Here is a 20,317-nt window from a genome sequence, read left to right as displayed (position 1 = left end):
GGAAACCAAAGTAGAAGTTATCTTTTGTAAAATGTGTTTACATTTGTAAGGGAAATCTCCATTTGTAAAGGTGTGTCCCTTACTGTACCTCAAAGAGGGGGATAACCTTTTCTCCAGAAACGTATCAAAGCAGAATGCACAGACTTAAATCTGCATAACAGCCGTACCCTTGTTTACTGTGTTTCCCCAAAAATAAGACCTAGCTGGACCATCAGCTCTAATGCATCTTTTGGAGCAAAAATTAATGTAAGACCTGGTATTATTTTAATAAAGTATAAGACTGGGTATCATATCATATCATATATCATATCATATAAATACTACCAAGTATAATATAATACCAGATATAATATAATACAATATAATACCAGGTTTTACATTAATTTTTGCTCCAAACGATGCATTAGAGCTGATGGTCTGGCTAGGGGAAACAAGTACTGTGCGTTTTCTGTTAACCTCTCATAACTGACTCTACCACCCTCAACATCATCTTTTGTCTTCAGCTAAAGATGGTATTTAAGGTGGTGGCTTCAGCTGTTTTCTGCTGTTAATGTGTCTCATGTCAATTTAATTCTTAGACCTGTTAGAAGAACTGTGAGGGGAAAGGGGACATTTTCTCCTCCCCTACACCACTATAGGGGAGGAAAAATAAATCTCCCTGTATCCTTCTAAGTTTTTGGCTTAGACCCCCTCCCTGTAATAAAAATAACATGGCAAAACAAACATTTAATAACATGCATACATCTCCTGTATACATCAGAGATACCCAGAATATCTGAATAACTCTTCAAAATAGACTTAGCCACCACCTTAAATGCTTTGTCTCATGCTAATGACAATAGATGGTGGGGGTGGGAGAATGAGTTATGGGATGTTATCAGACACTGTAAACAGGGTATGGTTTTTATGCAGATTTAAGTCCAAGCCTTCTCCATTAATAAGAGTTTCTAGAGTTTTAGTCATCCTCTTCTTTCCAGTACAGAGTGGGACACACACTTACAAATGGAGATTTCCCTTATAAATGTCCTTCACAAAAATGCAACTTCTGTTTTCAGAGATTTTCATGTTTACTGTTTTCCTGTGTCTTAAAAATAACCAGACCCAAGATATTCCTTATACCAAAGCGGCATATTCTGTTCCCTTTTACCACGTAAGTTTTCTTTGCTGAACATTTTCATAAGGAATCTCAAATTGGACTTTTCAAAGCCTCTTGATATTGGGAAGTGAAGCCAATAACTTGCCACCAGATTTCTTTTGCGGTGCATATTAATTTCAGCAAATTCCTTCCTTCTCAAGTCCCCAAAAATCCTGATGTCGCAAGAAAGAGTGTCCTTGGTTTTACACAGAAAAGAATTCAAGCGGGAATTAGGAAATAAAGTGAAAGTAGTTTATAGAATAAAGATCTGCTCCATAGACAGCATGCGTTGCCTGCAAGCAGCTGTGGGTTTTGTCAGTTCAGCTCTTTATTATGGGAATAAAGGAGAGGAATGTTCTTATTTGTTCTCAGACGGGGTGGCTTTTTCTGGGCATTGGGGATGCACCCCTTTTTTGTCCTGTTGTGGTCCTCTCCACAGGTGTCATGGCGCTCATGGGAGTGTCGTTCAGCATGGAATGTATTCTAGTGACTATAATGTGGCTGGAGGTTACTTGGAAGTGACTTTCGTCACCATCTTGGTTTTGGCCAGTTCTGGCTAGTCTCCTTATCTCATCTTGATTTACTAGTTCTTTGTCTCTGGTGGTTAACAGTTTTCTTTGAGGCCCTGCTCCTCCTCCACCCATCTCACTGAGGTTCTCAAACTATCCTAAGGTTCCTTACTACCTTAGGGAACTTTATAAGCCCAGTGGCAGGCCCCTTTTCCTAGAAGGACTTTGTAAGCATTGGCTCCATAAAGTCAACTTTATTTAGTTCCTTGAAAGTGTCTGGTCATATTTGATTAAATGAGCATTATTCTCAAATATGTCATTCCAGTTAAAGCTTTGGTTGCATAACCATTTTTTCCAATTATATTCTAATAAAAAGGTGGACATTTTTTTTGAATATGTAGAAATAACTTACCATGAAAACGAGAATATTCGACAAGAGTTCCTGAATTCTGTAGGGGTCATGCAAGGAGAATAAGATATTTACAAACAATACAAATTTTAGTTTACAAAGCAAAGTCTACTAAATTGTAATAAATTATATATAAATACTTCCAGAGGAAAGATAAAGGACTTCCTTATATGTCCAGAATAGAACATTAAAACAATATTAAAATATTCCAAACAGAAACTACAGTCATCCATCATCAGTTCATCCAGTCCTAGGTAATTATTTCTTGTTTCACTGGATTATATCTTTATCTGCTTCTCAACTAGAGTTCTGGAAATTCTGACTCTGCCTAGTGGTATGATCATAAAATTGTTTAAGTGAAGCCATCAGAAGCCTGAACTGAAAATTATCAGACGAAGTCCTTCTCCATGGAGCTGACAGTCTGTCTTTGTTGAACACTAAGCTCTCCAGCCTATAGCTGACTATACGAGTTTCAGGAAAGCACCAGAGTAAAACAAACAAACAAAATCTATCTGTAAATGTAGTTAACCTGAACGATAAATTTCAAAAATGAAATATGTGATGAGTTCACAACCAGAATAATGCAACTTAAAGTCATTCCAAAAATGATATACACAAAATATCTATAGGGGTGGACGGGTGGCTCATAACACCAATGTTGCCGGTTCAATTCCCACGTGGGCCAGTGAGCTGCACCCTCCACAACTAGATTGAAAAACAATTATTTGAATTGGAGCTGATGGGTCCTAAACAAAAAACACACTGTTCCCTAATAGTCCCCAATTAAAAAAAAAAAAAAATTGCTGAAAGAAAATCTCTCTTCTAAAAACTAAACTATTCATGAATCTTTTTAAAAAATATATTTGTAAACAATCATTAAGCCTATTTTCAAAGAAGACAGCAAATGTTCATCTAATTTATAAAAAGGGATGAACATAATCTTTACAGAGAAAAAATCTTAAGATCTGATCTAATAATCCTGAGACATAATATACCATGAATATACCGAACATATGGTATGAATCCAAAAATACATCAAGAATATCAAGTAAAGAGATTCAGTAAGTGTGGGGGAGGTCCTAAACATTTGTATATTAGTAAAACTCCATAACCTCACAACAGTCAGACAGCTATTATCAGAAAGTTAGCAAATGTCATATTGGTGAAGATGTGGAAAAAAGGGACCCGGAGGCCCGCAGGAGGCAACTCGGAGGTCTGGGTGCAAAAACCCAGGTTTGGGAGCTGCAGGCATGCTACGTCCCCAGGATTTGACCCATGTGCTGAACCAAGCCAACACTGAAGGTGTCCAGAGCACCCTGCTGCTGAATAACGAGGGATTTCTGCTTGCCTACTCTGGTTATGGAGATACTGACGCTCGGGTCACTGCCGCCATCTCCAGTAACATCTGGGCCGCCTACGACCAGAACGGGAACCAAGCGTTTAATGAAGACAATCTCAAATTCATCCTCATGGACTGCATGGAGGGCCATGTGGCCATCACGCGAGTGGCCAGCCTACTGCTGTGTATGTATGCCAAGGAGACTGTTGGCTTCGGGATGCTCAAGGCCAAGGCCCAAGCTTTGGTGCAGTACCTGGAAGAACCCCTTACCCAGGTAGCAGCGTCGTAACGGGCACTGGTGGAAGCTGGGGTCAGACAAGAGAGATGACCATTGGAGGGACAGGGCCCCCTGGGGAATCCTTCCTGGAATGTGGGGGGAGGGGAGGGACTTTGTTTTTTCCAAGAATAAATTTCAGTCCTGTCTTAAAAAAAAAAAAGGGGGAACCCTTGTGCACTGTTGGTAGGACTGCAAATTGGTGTACTAGTATGGAAAACAGTATGGAGATTCCTCAAAACTAAAAATAGAACCACTCCTGGCTATTTTTCTGAAGAAAACAAAAACACTAATTCAAAAAAATATACACACCCCTAGGTTCATTGCAGCATTATTTACAATAGCCAAGATATAGAAGCAACCTTGATGTACATCGATAGGGAATGGATAAAAAAGTATGGTATACATATACAATGGAATATATTACGCATCAGTAAATCTTGCCATTTGCGACAACATGGATGGTCCTAGAGTATTATGCTAAGTCAAAGAAGTCAGAGAAAGACAAGTACGTATTTCACTTATATGTGTAATGTCAAAACAAAACAAAACAAATGAACAAACAAAACAAAAACAGACTCAGAGAGACCCAAAAGATGGTTGCCAAAGGAGAGGGGGATGGGGGGATGGGAGGATGGGTGAAAAAAGTGAAAGGGAATATAGTGAATAATATTGTGATAAGTTTTTACAGTGACAGATTATTACTAGAATTAGTGGGGTGATCATATTGTAAGTTATAAAAATGCCAAATCACTATATTGTACACCTGAAACTAATATAATAGTATACACTAACTATACTTAAATAACAAAATAAAAATTAAAACTCCATAGGTAAGTGATAAGGATTCCCAGTTGACATACACTGGCCAAAAAGATACAAGATCCAAATTAAAGAAGTAAAGATACAACCAAGTTGACGTTGTTGTAAAAAAAACTGGAATTGTGACCAATAACCTATACTGTTATCTAATATCAGGCAAAGCAGCACCATGGTTCTGATAAATAAAACATATCATGGACACTAAGGGCATTGATGATTCTCTATACTTAGCATACAATATACAATTTCTGAAATACTTGTGTTAATAACATTTTACCCCGGAATGGTTAGGCATCTCTTCTTACTTGACAACTCTTCCCATGCAGCTCATCAATAGTAACATGCTACATACACCTAATTACTGTGTTTCCCCGAAAATAAGACCTAGCTGGACCATCAGCTCTAATGCATCTTTTGGAGCAACAATTAATAAAAGACCCGGTCTTATATAAGACCGGGTATAATGTAAGACTGGGTATAATATAACATAAAATAACATAATATACTACCGGGTATAATATAATATAATACCGGGCCTTATATTAATTTTTGCTCCAAAAGACGCATTAGAGCTGATGGTCCGGCTAGGTCTTATTTTCAGGGAAACATAGTATGTCTATCACCTTCCTTTTTATAAGTTTGAAAGAATGCATCTTTGTGATATTTCCAGAGGCCCTTTGGGTAATCTCAAAAAAATAGTTTTAGGTGCAAAGATATTCTGAATGTTTCATTTTACATTTAATTTAGGGTGTGATTTGGGGGAGACAAAAATCAACCATTGTCAGTAGATTTGAACACTTAGGGTAGGAGTAGGATCGTGGGTGTCCAAGAAACAGTATTTGGTTGCTCATTTCAAAGTGACAGTAAAACTTATAAACATAGAAGGTAATATAACTAAAGAACCTGAGCTCTTACATAAGTCTTCATGGTCTTAAGTTAGCATAAAGCAAGTAAGGTTATTCTGATAAGCCACAGAACCTTTGCAATCTAGGCAGATTAGATAAAAATAATTCTTCATATTGTAGGTAAAAACAGTAAACAAAAACTAATGAAACAAGCCCATCAAAATTGAGTCAACTTTGCTGAGATTTTAACACATCCATAGTTTTCCAGACTTTTTTAGACATACTGTAAGGCAAAATTTCCTTTTTGCAAATCTTACATAACTTTCTATATCCATTCAGGTTTTGTCCTTCATCAGTCTTTTTCTCACTTACTTTATGACCTTACTATTTTTCCCTGTGTAAACAAAGTTACACACTTTTGCCACTATTTCTACTATACATATATCTATATCTATAGATGTATCTATAGAGATTTATGTTTATATATCTATAGATATATCTCTGTGTTTATAGATAAGTGAAAGGGAATAGAGTGAATAATATTGTGATAAGTTTTTACAGTGACAGATTATTACTAGAATTAGTGGGATGATCATATTGTAAGTTATAAAAATGCCAAATCACTATTGTACATCTGAAACTAATATAGTATATACTATTATATTGCACACCTGAAACTAATATAATAGTGTATACTAATTATACTTAAATAACAATAAAAATTAAAACTCCATAGGTAAGTGATATGGATTCCCAGTTGACATATATCTATGTGTTTATAGATATATCTATAGATATATAGATAATATAGATAGATATCTATATCATACAGATATCTGTATATTATCTTTTAATCACAGTTGCTCAATTTCATAAACAGATTGAAAACTGTTACACACAGGCATTTTAGTAGAATAGCAAAACTCAAAAATTCACATAACGTTTTATAATTATAGGCATTCTTTATAGTCCAGCTTCTCCACGTTGCAAAAATGAATGTGTCCACTAACTAATCCAAAGCTACAGCCACTCTGTATAATGTAAAAATAAGAAGCAAAAGTATATAAACTTAAATTTTTGCTTAGTAATCAATGTTCAATACTTTTAGAAATAATCTAGGTATCTAATAAATCCATTAATATCATCTAAGGTTTTAAGTTACCCAGAGATCTTGGAAATTCATTTCATGGTGATATACTACAAAACATGATTACTATTGAAGTAAAATTGTCAGAATAATTAATCATTTTGGATAAACACAAATTTATATTTTTCAGGACTGTAAACATTAAACAGGAATAATGCCAGCTTATTTGATCAGTAAATTTCTATAAATTTAGAAAGAACATATCCAAGTAGAAAGAAAAATCAATACTTGTATTATATTTAAACTGGTAAATTAGAGAAAACAGCTATTTTTATTAAACCAAAATTTTTAAATTTGTCTTGTTTGCCAAAGATTTACCTATGCTATCTGAACTTGAATTCTTTAACGTTTTTCAGGTCGTGTAAGAATATTTTAAAAATATAACACATTACAAATAAGGTCAGTTTCTTTGTTTTCTGAGAATTTTAGGACTATTTCACTTATGTAACTGCTTATTTTTCTCTACAGTCTAATCAGAACAGAGCCCCTTAAAGAGATTTTATAATTCATCAATACCATCTGGAGGTAGAAAAACATGACCTACACACATGATAAGAAGTAAAGGCCTTTAATTGGCAGACCTGCAGACAGACATATAGTCACCCAGAGAGCGTATAACTTCAATTCTAAAATTTTAGCTTTGGGTTAATTAGTAAACAGAATTAGAAAGTTCACTGGTCCATACTAAAGAGCTGCTCTTGTCTCAGTGAGTACAGATTCTTCACTTATTTGAGCTCAAGTAGACAGAAAAGACAAACCAGATTTTCTGTCTTTTCTATTCAACAGAGACTAGATCTGTAAAACCATTAATCCACTTAAATCATCAAATAATCAGACTGTAAAACCAATTCCCAAGAATACTAGAGAGCAAAATTAAAATTAGAAAAATGGAGAGTCAGCGAAGTTCTATGTTCACCTCTTGGAGCCAAGAAAAGGTGTACCTAGGCGTAAAAATAAGGTGCACTACTTCTGGTGAAGTTTGCCCAGCTTTGGTTGGTGATTAGGCATTTTGGTGGACCTGCCAAAATTGTTAAGATAAAATCATGACTCTAATATAGCTGTAAATAAGCATGAAAGAAGAGAGTGAGGCAGAAGTTATAACCAGTTCATAGGAATAGTACAGCTCAAATTTATGTAAAGTAAAGGGATGTTATGATGAATTGCAAACAGAGACAAAACTGGTTTTTGGTGGAGAGACCAGACAATTTATGTATCTATATCAATTAGAGTTGATCCTTGTTATTCACGGTAGTTATGTTCTATAAAATCACCACAAACACTAAAGTAGCAGATTCTGAAATACTGCTCCTGGGAAAATACAGGATTAGATTCCTGTGAGTCTCTTGGTCACAAAATTTTGTCAACCAGTCAGTACGTAACCTTGTTTTTATGTGCATTTCTGTTTAAAAACACCTCGTTTAATGTATATTGTTGATTCATGAACATTGAACTCACAACTGAGAGCACTAGAACTTTTGCCTGAACGAAGCTTAGCTAACACACACTGGCACATCCCAGCCTTCTTGCACTTAGGAACACTAAAAAGTACTAACGCATAACGCACTACACTTGGAGACTGTTTTAAGTCACCAACAGGAAGCACAAAAATGCAAAAAATGTGGCTGTAAGTAGAGCATGAAAAGGGCCCTTGTTTACAGTATGAGGTGAAACAAGGCGGTGGAGCATTGCCTTGCTTGACCTCATTGGGAGCATGTGTGTTGGATGACTCAGATTGATCAATCACCGCTCTCTGCATGTCATGAGTGGACCATGGAAGCATCATGAATATTGATTTGGGAGTTGCAAAAACATTTCGGTGAATAGGTGAATTCTCAAATAGGCAGAATCTGCAAATAACAAGGATTATTTATTTATACCTACAGCTTAAGAGTTGCAAAATAACTCAGAAACAATGGATAGAACTAAGGCTAAGATCTGCCTGCTATAGACAATGCATAGTTTTCCATTTTTTCCTACATACCCCTTTCTTCCTAATTCCCCAGCCCCAGGTACTTACTAGCTGTCTTGTGTCTTGTGTTCCAACTTGACTGCTAAGGCTCTGACAAAGAGAGATGAATTCCTTAGATTCCCTGTTGGAAGTGTGAAATCTTTTTTTTCTCATAGAGATAGTGTTCTACCTGGTGGCTTAGTGGGGTTCCTAGTATATTATGGGTTAAATAGGATTTTGGAAATCCCTATGCACAGACCAATTACATCAAAAGCTCAGAGTGATTTTTGGACATCTATAATTGTATAGTTTCTTTCTCTAGAGAAATGTGTTTTAAATTTCTAGTGACTGATTTTCAAACATACATTTGGAACACAAACAATTTTGTTTTGTGGCAAATTCTGAATAATGTGGTTCCAATTACTGCTTTGGAAATATTAATACTGTATAGCAACTATATTATTTAAAAAGATAAAATTTAAGGGGGGTCTTTTTTTGAAGTGTTGCAGGTGTGAGATGTTTCTAATCTAATATTTCAGGTGCCTGACATTTCACCTTATTTGCTTATTTAAATCATTTTATGTAATTTTTGTGGTACGAATTGCTTTGCCAATGTATCCAAAACACTGTTATTTCACCTCCATAATATTTTCTAAACTAAAATCTAAGATAGTTTTAAATTATTCTGAACCCCTCCCGCCAAATATAAGATACTTGGGAATTCCAAAGTAGAGGGACTTTTTAAGTGAAATTACTAAAATTTTTCTCCTCCTTACCCTTTAAGTCATATTTTAGGTTTATGCTTCGCTTTTATCAAGGCATAATATGGATACATAGCCTCGTGAGGAATCTTGAAACCTTCCAAGTTCCCACATACCTCGCTCTGGCCTCCCAAAACCTTTGCTATTCTGATCCCATGCCTCTGTTAGCACTGACTGCCAGTTATATTAGTTTGTGCCAAAGTATGTGGTAGTTCTTGCTTTGTACACAAATGGACAGTAGAAAAATCATTAAAACTAACTGTTCACTTCCAAACTAAAGTCAGGGTCTGAGATTAGGTTATTAGAGGAGCAAGACCTTTTGCAGGACTTGAATCAAGTTTACTAGAGGTAACATAATTCGCAAGCAATAAGAGAACTGATAAATGTTTCTCTGTATTTTTGCATTACTGAACCAAATATAACATAGTTCTGTAAATAAAAATGAATAGAATTAATTTTTTTTTTTCTGTCTCTTACGGAATTCACAAGTTAATTGTTGTGGTCTGGTTTCGTGCAGAGGCTTTTCTTTTTTGGTGGCATTTGAAAAGATTATACCAAACATTCATATCATAGGAAGTAGAATATCCCAACCCCAGTCTGGAGATCAACAAAATAAATGGGTATATTTCTGGGGAAAAAACTTGAGTATAGAGTATTACAGATCACATTTTAAGTTTACTAAAGCATTTGCCAGAAGTACTTCTCTGATACTAGGGCTTAAAGTTCAGAATGTTTTTGTGAAAGCATTCCAGTGTGTGAAACAGTGAAGGAGTCAGCTTCTCATCAGTTAGGTGCTGGTGGTTGGATTTGTGGTTAATCCATGCCATATGGCTCTTTTCCTCAGTGGGAAGTGAGGGCAGCTTAGGGGCTTTACCCCATCCCTGGGGCAGCTGCCTTGGACTCAGTTGCTTTGATCTTCTTCTGTTGCACAGCTGGGAGGAGCAAGGGCTGGTTTTCAGTGTCCTAATAGAACAACATATGGGACCACTGTTGTAGACTACACCTTGATTTTATAGAATTCTTCAGGGAGTGCAAGTGTTTTCACCTCTGTGATCTTCAGAAAATGAAGTTTGACTTATTTCCTTAAAAACAAAAAACACCCTTATTTTAGGGTTGAAAAGAAATTCTTCTAGAAATTTGAACATTTCACAAATAAGATTCCATTCTTAAATTTCTGTATGTTATTTCTTGTAAGTCATATTATGTTCTTTCTTTTTAAGAAGTTGTTTCAAATGGGAAGTAGATAAGTACAATTCATGTAACTTACCATTAAGTATAAATGTTTGGTATCTTTTTTCAAGTGTTATTGTTACAGTTTTTTTGTCTAAAACTTGTTGCTGGCTCCTCTGGAAGCCTTTATATTGCCACAATATTACAAAAATAATTTGAGGAAGATTATGCTGTGAAGTACAGTGGGACCAATACATTTGTTCATCCAGCCACTTACTATAAGTAAGATAAACACTGGAAAGCGATGTTTGGAAATATGGTTAGATTTTTAATCAAGTTTCAGAAAAGAGCAAATTTTTATTGTAACATCAGTCCTACGTATTCAAGTTTTCTGAATGGTTGGAAAATCCAAAGGGAGGTATACGTAGACCGTGACTTGAGTTTCAGTCTCTATTGTGAAATGTCATTAGACTTCTTTGTACCTTTCTTTGCTTTCACTAAATCAGAGAAGCAGAGTTGCTTGTGCAGCTTTGGAAACAAAGTTGTTTTCTACAAAAAAAGTGTGAGAGAAAGAAACTTTCCCCCCACTCATCCTAACAGTCCTGCTGGCTGTGGTAGAGTAATAATGTAGACGTGGCTACCACTAGCAAATACAGGTTCCTTCCACGGGTGTTTCTGTTTGTCTTCACAGGGTGCTGTGCTCATCCACATTCCAATCCCTAGAATGATACTTCTATTTATTGTTGTTATCACCATCAACAGCAAGTATAATCTGGCTCACAGTTCTCAAGAGCCAGCTCACTCCTTAGTTACCAGGAGAAAACCCAAACCAGTTGTTCTTTTATGTGTACAAAACCCCAGTCTTCTCACATTGCAGTGACCCTGACAGCATTGAGACTCTATGAACTGACCAGATAATAGACCTATGTCTGCATTCTGATTCAGTAAAAAAAAAAAAAAAAAAAAGGTTCTTTCTCTGGTGGTTGAAAGACAGATTAAGTAACGATGTAAATGAGAACATGATTATCAGGTATGTGTTTGTATGCAATACCAGTTCCAAAATATTTCCAAGTACTGTCTCATTTCTTCAGTTCCTCTTGCAATAAATATCTTTATTGGGCTGGAGAATATGTGTTGGGAGGCAGGGAGGCAGAGTGGAGAGGGAACATAGATAGGTTCTCTCACTCATCGTTTGGTAAGAAAAGATCATGAAGGTCTTGGGTAAGTGACCATTGTTATAACCAGACATAGAATTTACACTAGCAACCATTTCCTTTCTCTACAACTGGTGGGGAACACGTGGGAGATGTAGATTTACTTTCCAGGGATTCTTAAAAACAGTCTTTTCAACACATTTACAAAAATAGAAAAAAGTTATGAAATTGCACAGCTTGAAAGGAAATGGGTGAAATAGGTAAAAATTGCAATTACAGGGTATTTTTAAAGAAGTGCACTTTTATTTATGAGGTGGTTTGGTGCATGGCTTTAAAGTCAACCTGGGTTAAAAGCCTGGCTTTGCCACTTATTAGCCAGGTTGGTTTTAGGCTGCTTGTTGTTTATCTTGTCTATGCTTTATTTTTCTTCATAATTAAATGTAAAATTGGTGTATACAGAATGCCTACCTCATAAGCCAGGCAACTAAAACTCAATAAAAATACATTTAAAGTACTTAACACAGGACCAAAAACATAGGCTATAGAATACCAGGCATTCCTGCCTCCAGGACTTTGTACTTGTTGTTTTCTTTGCCTGCAAGCTCTTCCCCCCCCCCCCCATATTCATGACTCACTCTCTGACCTTCAAATATATGACCTTCTAAGTGAAGGATGGCTTTCCTGTCTATCCTCTCTAACATGTTTTCTCCTTAATACTCATTAGCATATAATACGTACTTTTAATCATAGGTATTAGTGTAACACCTAATTTTGTTTTCTTATTTTCTCCTTCCCTACTGACTTGAAGTTTGGGAACGGCTTTATTCACTACTTTACCTCTAGAGTCTAAACAATCCCTGACATGGAGTAGACAATACTATTTATTAAATGAATAGCAAATGCTCATTAAATGTTATTATTGTTTACCTGCTTTGTGAATTATTTTTTATAGTTACCGGTATCATTTGTTGATTAATGAAGGAAGTACTTGAGAAGTTTATAATGTTAAAGTTATTCTGCTCAGTTTACAGTATTAATTTGCTTACCCAGACCCCTTTCTATAGTTAATAACTACGCCAAATTATACCTCACTAGACGCAGAGCATCACAAATTCAAAATTAATGGGTTCCAATGTGATGGAAATTTTATTTACACTAATACTTCACATAGAAGATGTATTGTTAGGAAGTTACAAATCACATATGAGGGAGAAATAATAGCTTATCATTTACCTAGTGCATCTATAAATCACAAGGGACAGTACAGTTAAGACACAGGCCCCAGAATCAGGCTGTGTTTATATCATGATTCTGCCCCTTCCCAGTTGAGTGACGTTGTGCTAGTTACCTAACCACTCTGCGCCTGTTTTCTCAGGTATATAAAGGAATTATTAATTCATATAAAGATCTTAGAAAAAAGTATCTTTCTCATAGTACTCAAAAAGTGATCAAGTGCCAGGTGCTTTCTGAGCACTTAACATGAGTTAGCTTGTTTAGTCCTCATGACACCCTCTGAAGTAGGTACTATACTTATGCCTTTTAGTCAATTTTTTGAAACACAAATAACCACCTGTTAATGTACTTATAAGTTCAGGTCCTTTTAAAATATAGCTTTGTGATTTCGTTTTTTAATGGGTAGAAAAGTACTCAAAACATTTACTCTGAAAGTAAGGTAATGTTAACCAAGTGAATTGAATCAATATTTTCTCTCAATGGATTCTGATGTTTCATTTGTATTTTTTAATCATTTGTTTCATTTGCTTTCCTGATTCTCCATTTCCTTATAGCAAATGAAGAGGAGTTCCAGAAGTGGAATTAATTAATTGTTTCCTCTTTTTGGATACTGAAATAGGCAACAGTAGCAGTATACTTTGATGACTTGAATTTCATAGGCTTCAATTTTGTGGCAAAATTGAATTCTAAGAGGCTATTGAAACATAAGTTTTGTGGCAGCGAATACTAGATTCACCAAGAAGCACTAGAACTCATGACAACTTGCAAGATAAAAAAGCTTACTTAGATTATATAATACTCAGATTACATGGTTCAGTCACGAATCAGATGTTTCAAGATGAACTATTTGAAGAAAGTCCTGAGAGAGAAGAATGATCAATTATAGGGATGGAAAATGGATCTTATGAAGAAGAGTGAAAGTTATAGAGGTTGCTTGGACTAGGGAATTAGAAAGGTAACTAAATTATATTTTCAAGGAGGAAGATGTTGATTTGGTTGTTCCCTGTACCTTAAGAGAACTGAAGAACTAAACTTAAAACAGAAGACATGAATAAATCTAGTTACCAAAATTATAAAACACAGTGAAAGGCTTTGGAGAGAAGATAGAAACTGTCAGACGAGAACAGTTGAGACCCATGATTCTCAAACTTCGATGCATAAAAATTTCCTGAGATCAGTAAAGTGCAGATTACCAGGTCCCCACCAGCGATTCTAATTCAATGGTCCTTTGGTTAAGCCTAAGAATTTGCATTATTAAGTACTTCTGTGGGATTCTAATGTAGATAGCCCTTGATACAAATGTTGAAAAACCTTTTGAGTTTAATTAGACTGTATAAGTTCAGGGAGCTGAACCAAGTGATCTCTTGTGGTCTATTCCAACTCTGATTTATACAGATAAATATGTATATGTTTTTCTGTATTGCTTTGAGTGAGCTCCAAACTGGTATAAAGGCACTAGCTTTTAGAAAACAGTGAGATGGATTCTATTGTTCAGTGCTCCTGATTGCAATTTTTAAGAAGTCACATATTCACATAGAGGAATGGAAAATTTTATATAGTATATAACCATCAGTAATTGAACAACGAATATCAAGCAGGCAAAATCAAATTATGGGTTACATCTTTAATTTGAGAGATAGTAAATCATCGTCAGGCAATATTTTGAGCCCTCTTGTCACATAGGATTATAAGAGAACAAATTACTAAGTAAGTATTTATATTTCAGATGTGTTGACATGTACTCCTGATGATAAATGAACTTTAAATTTATGAATATTATTCTCTGCTTACTATGTCCTTCAGGTATGTTCTTTAATTCTGTTCCTGTGGGTTTGTGTTTTGTTTTCTAGGATGGAGCTATGACGTTGAAGAGAGGAAGGTTCCAAAACCCAAGTCCAAGTCTTATGGCGCTAACTTTTCTTGGAATAAAAGAACAAGAGTATCCACAAAATAGATTGGCACTGACTGTATCTCTGTACTTGACTGAATAAGGTCAGCTGTGCAGTATTTATAGTCCATGTATAATACATCTCTTAATCTCCTAATAAAGACGACCTTTAAACTACAGATACATTTTGTGGAGTCTGTTATGTTTTTTCATGTCTCAAATTGAACATGTTACAATTTCTTACATAGAAAGGAGATGAGGCAATTATACTTCTAGGAAATTTCAGTACTTAAAATCTATTAAAAAGGAACACTTGAAATCAGCTGCAACATTGAAGTTTTGCACTTGCTTTTTATAGCTATTCTCAAATTAATGGTGTTTATAAACAACCAGCCATCATTATCAAAATGCTGTCTTAGAAATTCGTTTGTTTTATTATGGGTAGAGAAATTCATGATTCCATTGCATTCTGATAAACTTAAACCCAGATTTTATTATTGAAGTTCTTGTCTTTAATTAGAACTTTATATTGTCTAAGCTTCTTTGAATCTACAAGAGAGATACAAGAAATAGAGAGAAAGGAATCCAGACATGAAACTAAAGAAAGTCATCAGCATACAAGAGAAGAGAGCAAGAGAATAAGAAAGGAACAAAGAACTACAAAAATAATCAGAAAACAATTTTTAAAAAGGCAGTAACTACATGTCTATCAATTACCATAAATGTAAATGGACTAAATGCTCCAATCAAAAGACATAGATTTAGAAAAGACCTACACATATGCTCTCTACAAGAAACTCACTTAAGATCAAAAGACACACATGGACCAAAAGTAAAGAGATGGAAACATATTTCTTACAAATGGAAACCAGAGAGAGGCTGGGGTAGCAATACTTAGATCAGATAAAGTACTTTAAAGCAAGAGAAAAGTAGGGCATTTCATATTGATAAAGGGATCAGTTTAACAGGAGGATATAACTCTTGTAAACATCTACACACCCAATGTAGGAGCACTTAAACATATAAAGCAAATACTGACAGACATAAAGGGAGAGGTTGATAGTAATACAGATGGGGACTTTAGCGCCCCATTGACATCAATGGATAGATTATCCAGACAGTCAACAAGGACACAGTGGTCTTAATGAAACCTTAGACCAGATAGACTTAGTTGATATTTTTAGGACATTTCATCCAAAAGCAGCAGAGTCTACATTCTTTTCAAGGACACATGGAACATTTTCCAAGATAGAGACCACATGTTAAGCCACAAAACAATCTACAATAAATGTAAGAAGACTGAAATATCTAGCATCTTCTCCAATCGCAATGGTATGAAACTAGAAGTCAATTACAAGAAGAAAACTGAAAAACGTGGAGGCTAAATGACATGCTAGTAAGCAGTGAATGCGTTAAGAAGATCAAGAAAGAAATCAAAAGATATTTTAGAAAAATGAAAAGGAAAACACGATGACCCAAAATCTGTGGGACACAGCCCTCACAGTTCTAAGAAGGAAATATGTAGCAGTACAGGCCTACCTCAAGACACAAGAAAAATTTCTTATAAACAATCGAACCTTACTCTTAAAGGAACTAGAAAAATAAGAACAAGCAAAGCCCAACTTGACTAGAATGAAGCAAATGACATAGATCAGTGTGGAAATCAACAAAATAGAGTATAAGAGAACCACAAAAAAGATCAATGAAACCAAGAGCTGGTTCTTTGAAAAGAAAAATAAAATTGATAAACCTTTAGCCAAACTCATCAAGGAAAAAAGAGAGCCCAAATAAATCAGAAATGAAAGAAGAAAACAGACAACCAGCTCCACAGAAATACAAAGGATTATCCAGAGATACTATGAGCAATTATATGCCGACAAATTAGACAACCTGAAAGAAATGGATAAATTCCTACAGTCTTCCAAAACTGAATCAGAAGAAACAATGTCTGAACAAACCAATAATTACTAATGAAATTGAATCAGTAATCAATAACTCCTAACAAACAAAACCCTAAATCAGATGACTTCACAGATGAATTTTACCAAACATTTAAAGAACAATTAATCCCTGTCTTTCTCAAAACAGTACCAAAAAACTGAAGAGGGAAGACTCCTGAACTCATTTTACAAGGCCTGCATTACCCTGATACCAAAACTAGACAAAGATAGTACAAAAAAAGAAAATTATAGAACAACATCCCTGATGAACATAGATGTAAAAATCCTCAACAGAATATTAGCAAACCTAAATCAGCAATACATTTAAAAAGTCATACAGCATGATTAAGTGGGATTTCCTGGGATACAGGCTGGTTCAATATCTGCAAATGAATTAACATGATACACCACATAAACAAAATGAAGGATTAAAATTACATGACCATATCAATAAATGCAGAAAAAGCATTTCACAAAGTCCAACATCCATTTATGATGAAAACTCAGCAAAGTGGGGATACAGGGAATATACCTCGACAATAATAAAGGCCATATATGAGAAACCCACAGCTAAAGTCATACTCAACAGTGATATGCTAAGAGCTTTTTCTCTAAGATCAGGAGCAAGACATGGAAGTCCACCTTTACCTCTTTTATTCAACATAGTGTTGGAAGTCCTAGCTACAGCAAGCATACAAGAAAAAGAAAAGGTATCTGAATTGGAAAGCATGAAGTAAAACTGCTATTACTTGCCGATGACTTTATACTATGTAGAGAGAACCTTAAAGAATCCACCAAGAAACTATTATAACTAAAAAATAAACCCAGTGAAGTAGCAGGATACAAATTACCATTCATAAATCGGTTGCATTTTTATACTCCAATAACAAACTATCAGAAAGAGAAATTAAGAAAGCAATCCCATTACAATTGCATCAAAAAGAATAAATACAGAGGAATAAATTTAATCAAGGATGTAAAATACTTGTATTCAGTAAACTAAGACTGAAGAAATTGAAGGAGAGAAATAGATGGAAATATATACCATGCTAATGGATAGAAAGACTTAACATTGTTAAACTGTCCATACTACCCAAAGCAATCCACAGATTCAGTGCAATCCCTATGAAAATACCAATGGCATTTTTCACTTTTGTGATTCCATGTAAATTCTAAAATTTACATGGAACCACAAAAGACCTCAAATCGCCAAAGCAATTTTGAGAAAGAACAAAGTTGGAGATACCACACCTCCTGATATTGAAGTATACTGTAAGGCTACAATAATCAAAGCAGTATGGTACTAGCATAAAAACACACTGGATCAGTGGAACAGAATGAGAGCCCAGCAATAAACATCCCTATATGGTCAATCTATTGACAAAGGAGGCAAGAATAAACAGTGGGGTAAAAACCATCTTTTCAGTAAATGATGTTGGGGAAAAATGGACGGATACATGCAAAGGAATGACACTGAATCACTTTCTTACACTATATACAAGAATAAACTCAAGATGGATTAAAGACTTAAATGTAAGACCCAAAACCATAAAACTCCTAGAAGAAAACAGTCCATAAACTCTTTGAGACCACTCTTAGTCATTTATTTTTTTGGATATGACTCCTCCAGTAAAGGAAACAAAGCAAAACTAAATGGGACTACATCAAACTAAAACAGTTTTGCACAGTGAAGGAAACCATCAATAAAATGAAAGACAGCCTACTGAATGGGAGAAGATATTTGCCAATGATACACCCTATAAGGGGTTAATATCCAAAACATATAAGGAACTCATACAACTTAGCACCAAAAAAAAAAAAGAGCAATCCATTTAGATTTAAAAAAATGAGCAGAGGACCTGAGTGGATATTTCTCCAAAGAGGACATACAGATGGACAATAGGCATTCTTGTAGATGCTTAACATCACTTATCATCATGGATATGCAAATTAAAACCACAATGAGATATCACCTTATACCTGTCAGAATGGTTATCAATTTATCAACAAACAACAAGTGTTGGTGAAGATGTGGAGAAAAGGGAACCCTCGTACATTTTTGATGGGATTGTAAACTGGTGCAGCCACTATGGAAAACAGTATGGAGATTTTTCAAACAATTGAAAATAGAACTGCCATATGACCCAGAAATTTCAGTTCTGAGTATTTATCCAAAGAAACCCAGAACACCAACTGGAAAAGCTATATGCACCCATATGTTCATAGTAGCATTATTTATAATAGCCAAGTTATGGAAGCAACCTAAATGTTCACTGATAGACAAATGAATAAAGAAATGGCACACACATACACACACACACAGAAAATGTACTATTAGCTATAAAAAGGAATGAAATCTTGCCATTTGTGACAATATGGATGGACCCAGAAGGTATTTTGCATAGTGACAAAGTCAGAGAGAGAAAGACAAATACCATAGGATGTTAAATCTAAAAATTAGAAACACCTCATAATTATCGAGAAAAAAATTGATAATTGCCAGATAGGAGGGCAATTGGGGATATAGGTTAAAAAGGTGAAGGGATTAAGAGGTACAAATGGCCAGTTATAAAAACAGTCACAGGGATGTAATGTACAGCATAAGAAATATAGCCAATAATAGTGTAACTACATATGGTGTTAGATGGGTACCAGGCTTATCTGGGTATTCACTTCATAAGATATATATAGATGCCTAATTACTATGTTGTACACCTCAAACTAGTATAATACTGTATCTCAACTGTAATTGAAATTTTTTAAACCTTTTAAAAATTTTTGTACATTTTAATGTTGGAAATTATACGTCAATGAAATTGATTTAAACATTAAACAAACCTCATGTCAAAGCAGCACTTTGGGTGATGTGCATGATAAATGAGCATTTGGTATGGCTTATAATGGATAAACAGAAAAATAACTAATGTTTTTGGTACTTGGTTTGGAAGATTGTGTTGTTACAATTCATATACAGGATAGTCTAAAAGTCAGATTTTCCATTCCTGCAGTTATTTGCACCATGACTAGGATGGTCCATGTGGAACATGACAAAGTGAGGAAATGTTAAAAGAAATGTTACTCAAAATTGACATCTGTGAAAACCAAAAAATAAGATATGTCTCTAGTTTTCCATTATTGTGTAAAACGAAACAAAACAAAATTCTTAACATACCTTATTTGATGAACCATTCATTTTCTGGTGTTACTTGGCTTTTTGTTTATAAATCTATGCATGGGAAGATGAATTCATTTCTAGTTATACTGAATGCAAGATGCCAATAAGCTGCCCAACTGAAGATTCACATCAGACCATTGGAAATGTGGGTCTGGAATTTAGCCTACAGGCCAAGAGCATTGGGCAGTATGGTAATAATTAAAGGTATGGCAATGAATACAGTAAGAAGTACAACATAATGGCGAAGAGAAAGCAATGGTCAAGGAAAATCCCTTGGGGAAAATATTTTTGGTAAATGAAGAGGAAGAGGTGGTAAATAAGGAACAGAAGAAGCCAATAAAGGATGTTTTAAATAAAAAAGATTATCTTTAGGCTTAAAGGCCACGTATCTCTTTTTAGGTTGCTAGGTGTTTAGGATCAAGATTACTAGAATATCAGAAATGGAAATTGAACAAAACTGGATGCAATTTCATAAAGAAAATGTGGTTCTTCTAGTATATACGAGGCTCTTGAGTTTTTATATTAGTTCCTATTTGTGGCTGTAACATATTACCACAAACTTGGTGGC

General features: G+C 35.0%; 1 protein-coding gene and 1 pseudogene across 1 annotated transcript in view; both read left to right on the top strand.

Moving 5' to 3' along the window:
• Positions 1 to 14,813, top strand: part of NDUFS4 (NADH:ubiquinone oxidoreductase subunit S4) — a 91,960-nt gene extending 77,147 nt beyond the window's left edge. Inside the window, exon 5 of the mRNA XM_019736232.2 lies at positions 14,597 to 14,813. Coding sequence (XP_019591791.1) covers positions 14,597 to 14,700 — 104 coding nt within the window. The 3' untranslated portion in view covers positions 14,701 to 14,813. The remainder of the gene's footprint in view (positions 1 to 14,596) is intronic.
• On the top strand, positions 3,171 to 3,798 carry LOC141570710 (ragulator complex protein LAMTOR2 pseudogene; annotated as a pseudogene).
• Positions 14,814 to 20,317: the final 5,504 nt, after the last annotated feature.

Source organism: Rhinolophus sinicus, linkage group LG03 (genome assembly GCF_036562045.2).
Source record: "Rhinolophus sinicus isolate RSC01 linkage group LG03, ASM3656204v1, whole genome shotgun sequence".
In the NCBI taxonomy this organism is placed as follows: Eukaryota; Metazoa; Chordata; class Mammalia; order Chiroptera; family Rhinolophidae; genus Rhinolophus; species Rhinolophus sinicus.
Note: the sequence above shows the minus strand (reverse complement) of the source record. Positions and strands in the feature narration are given on the sequence as shown.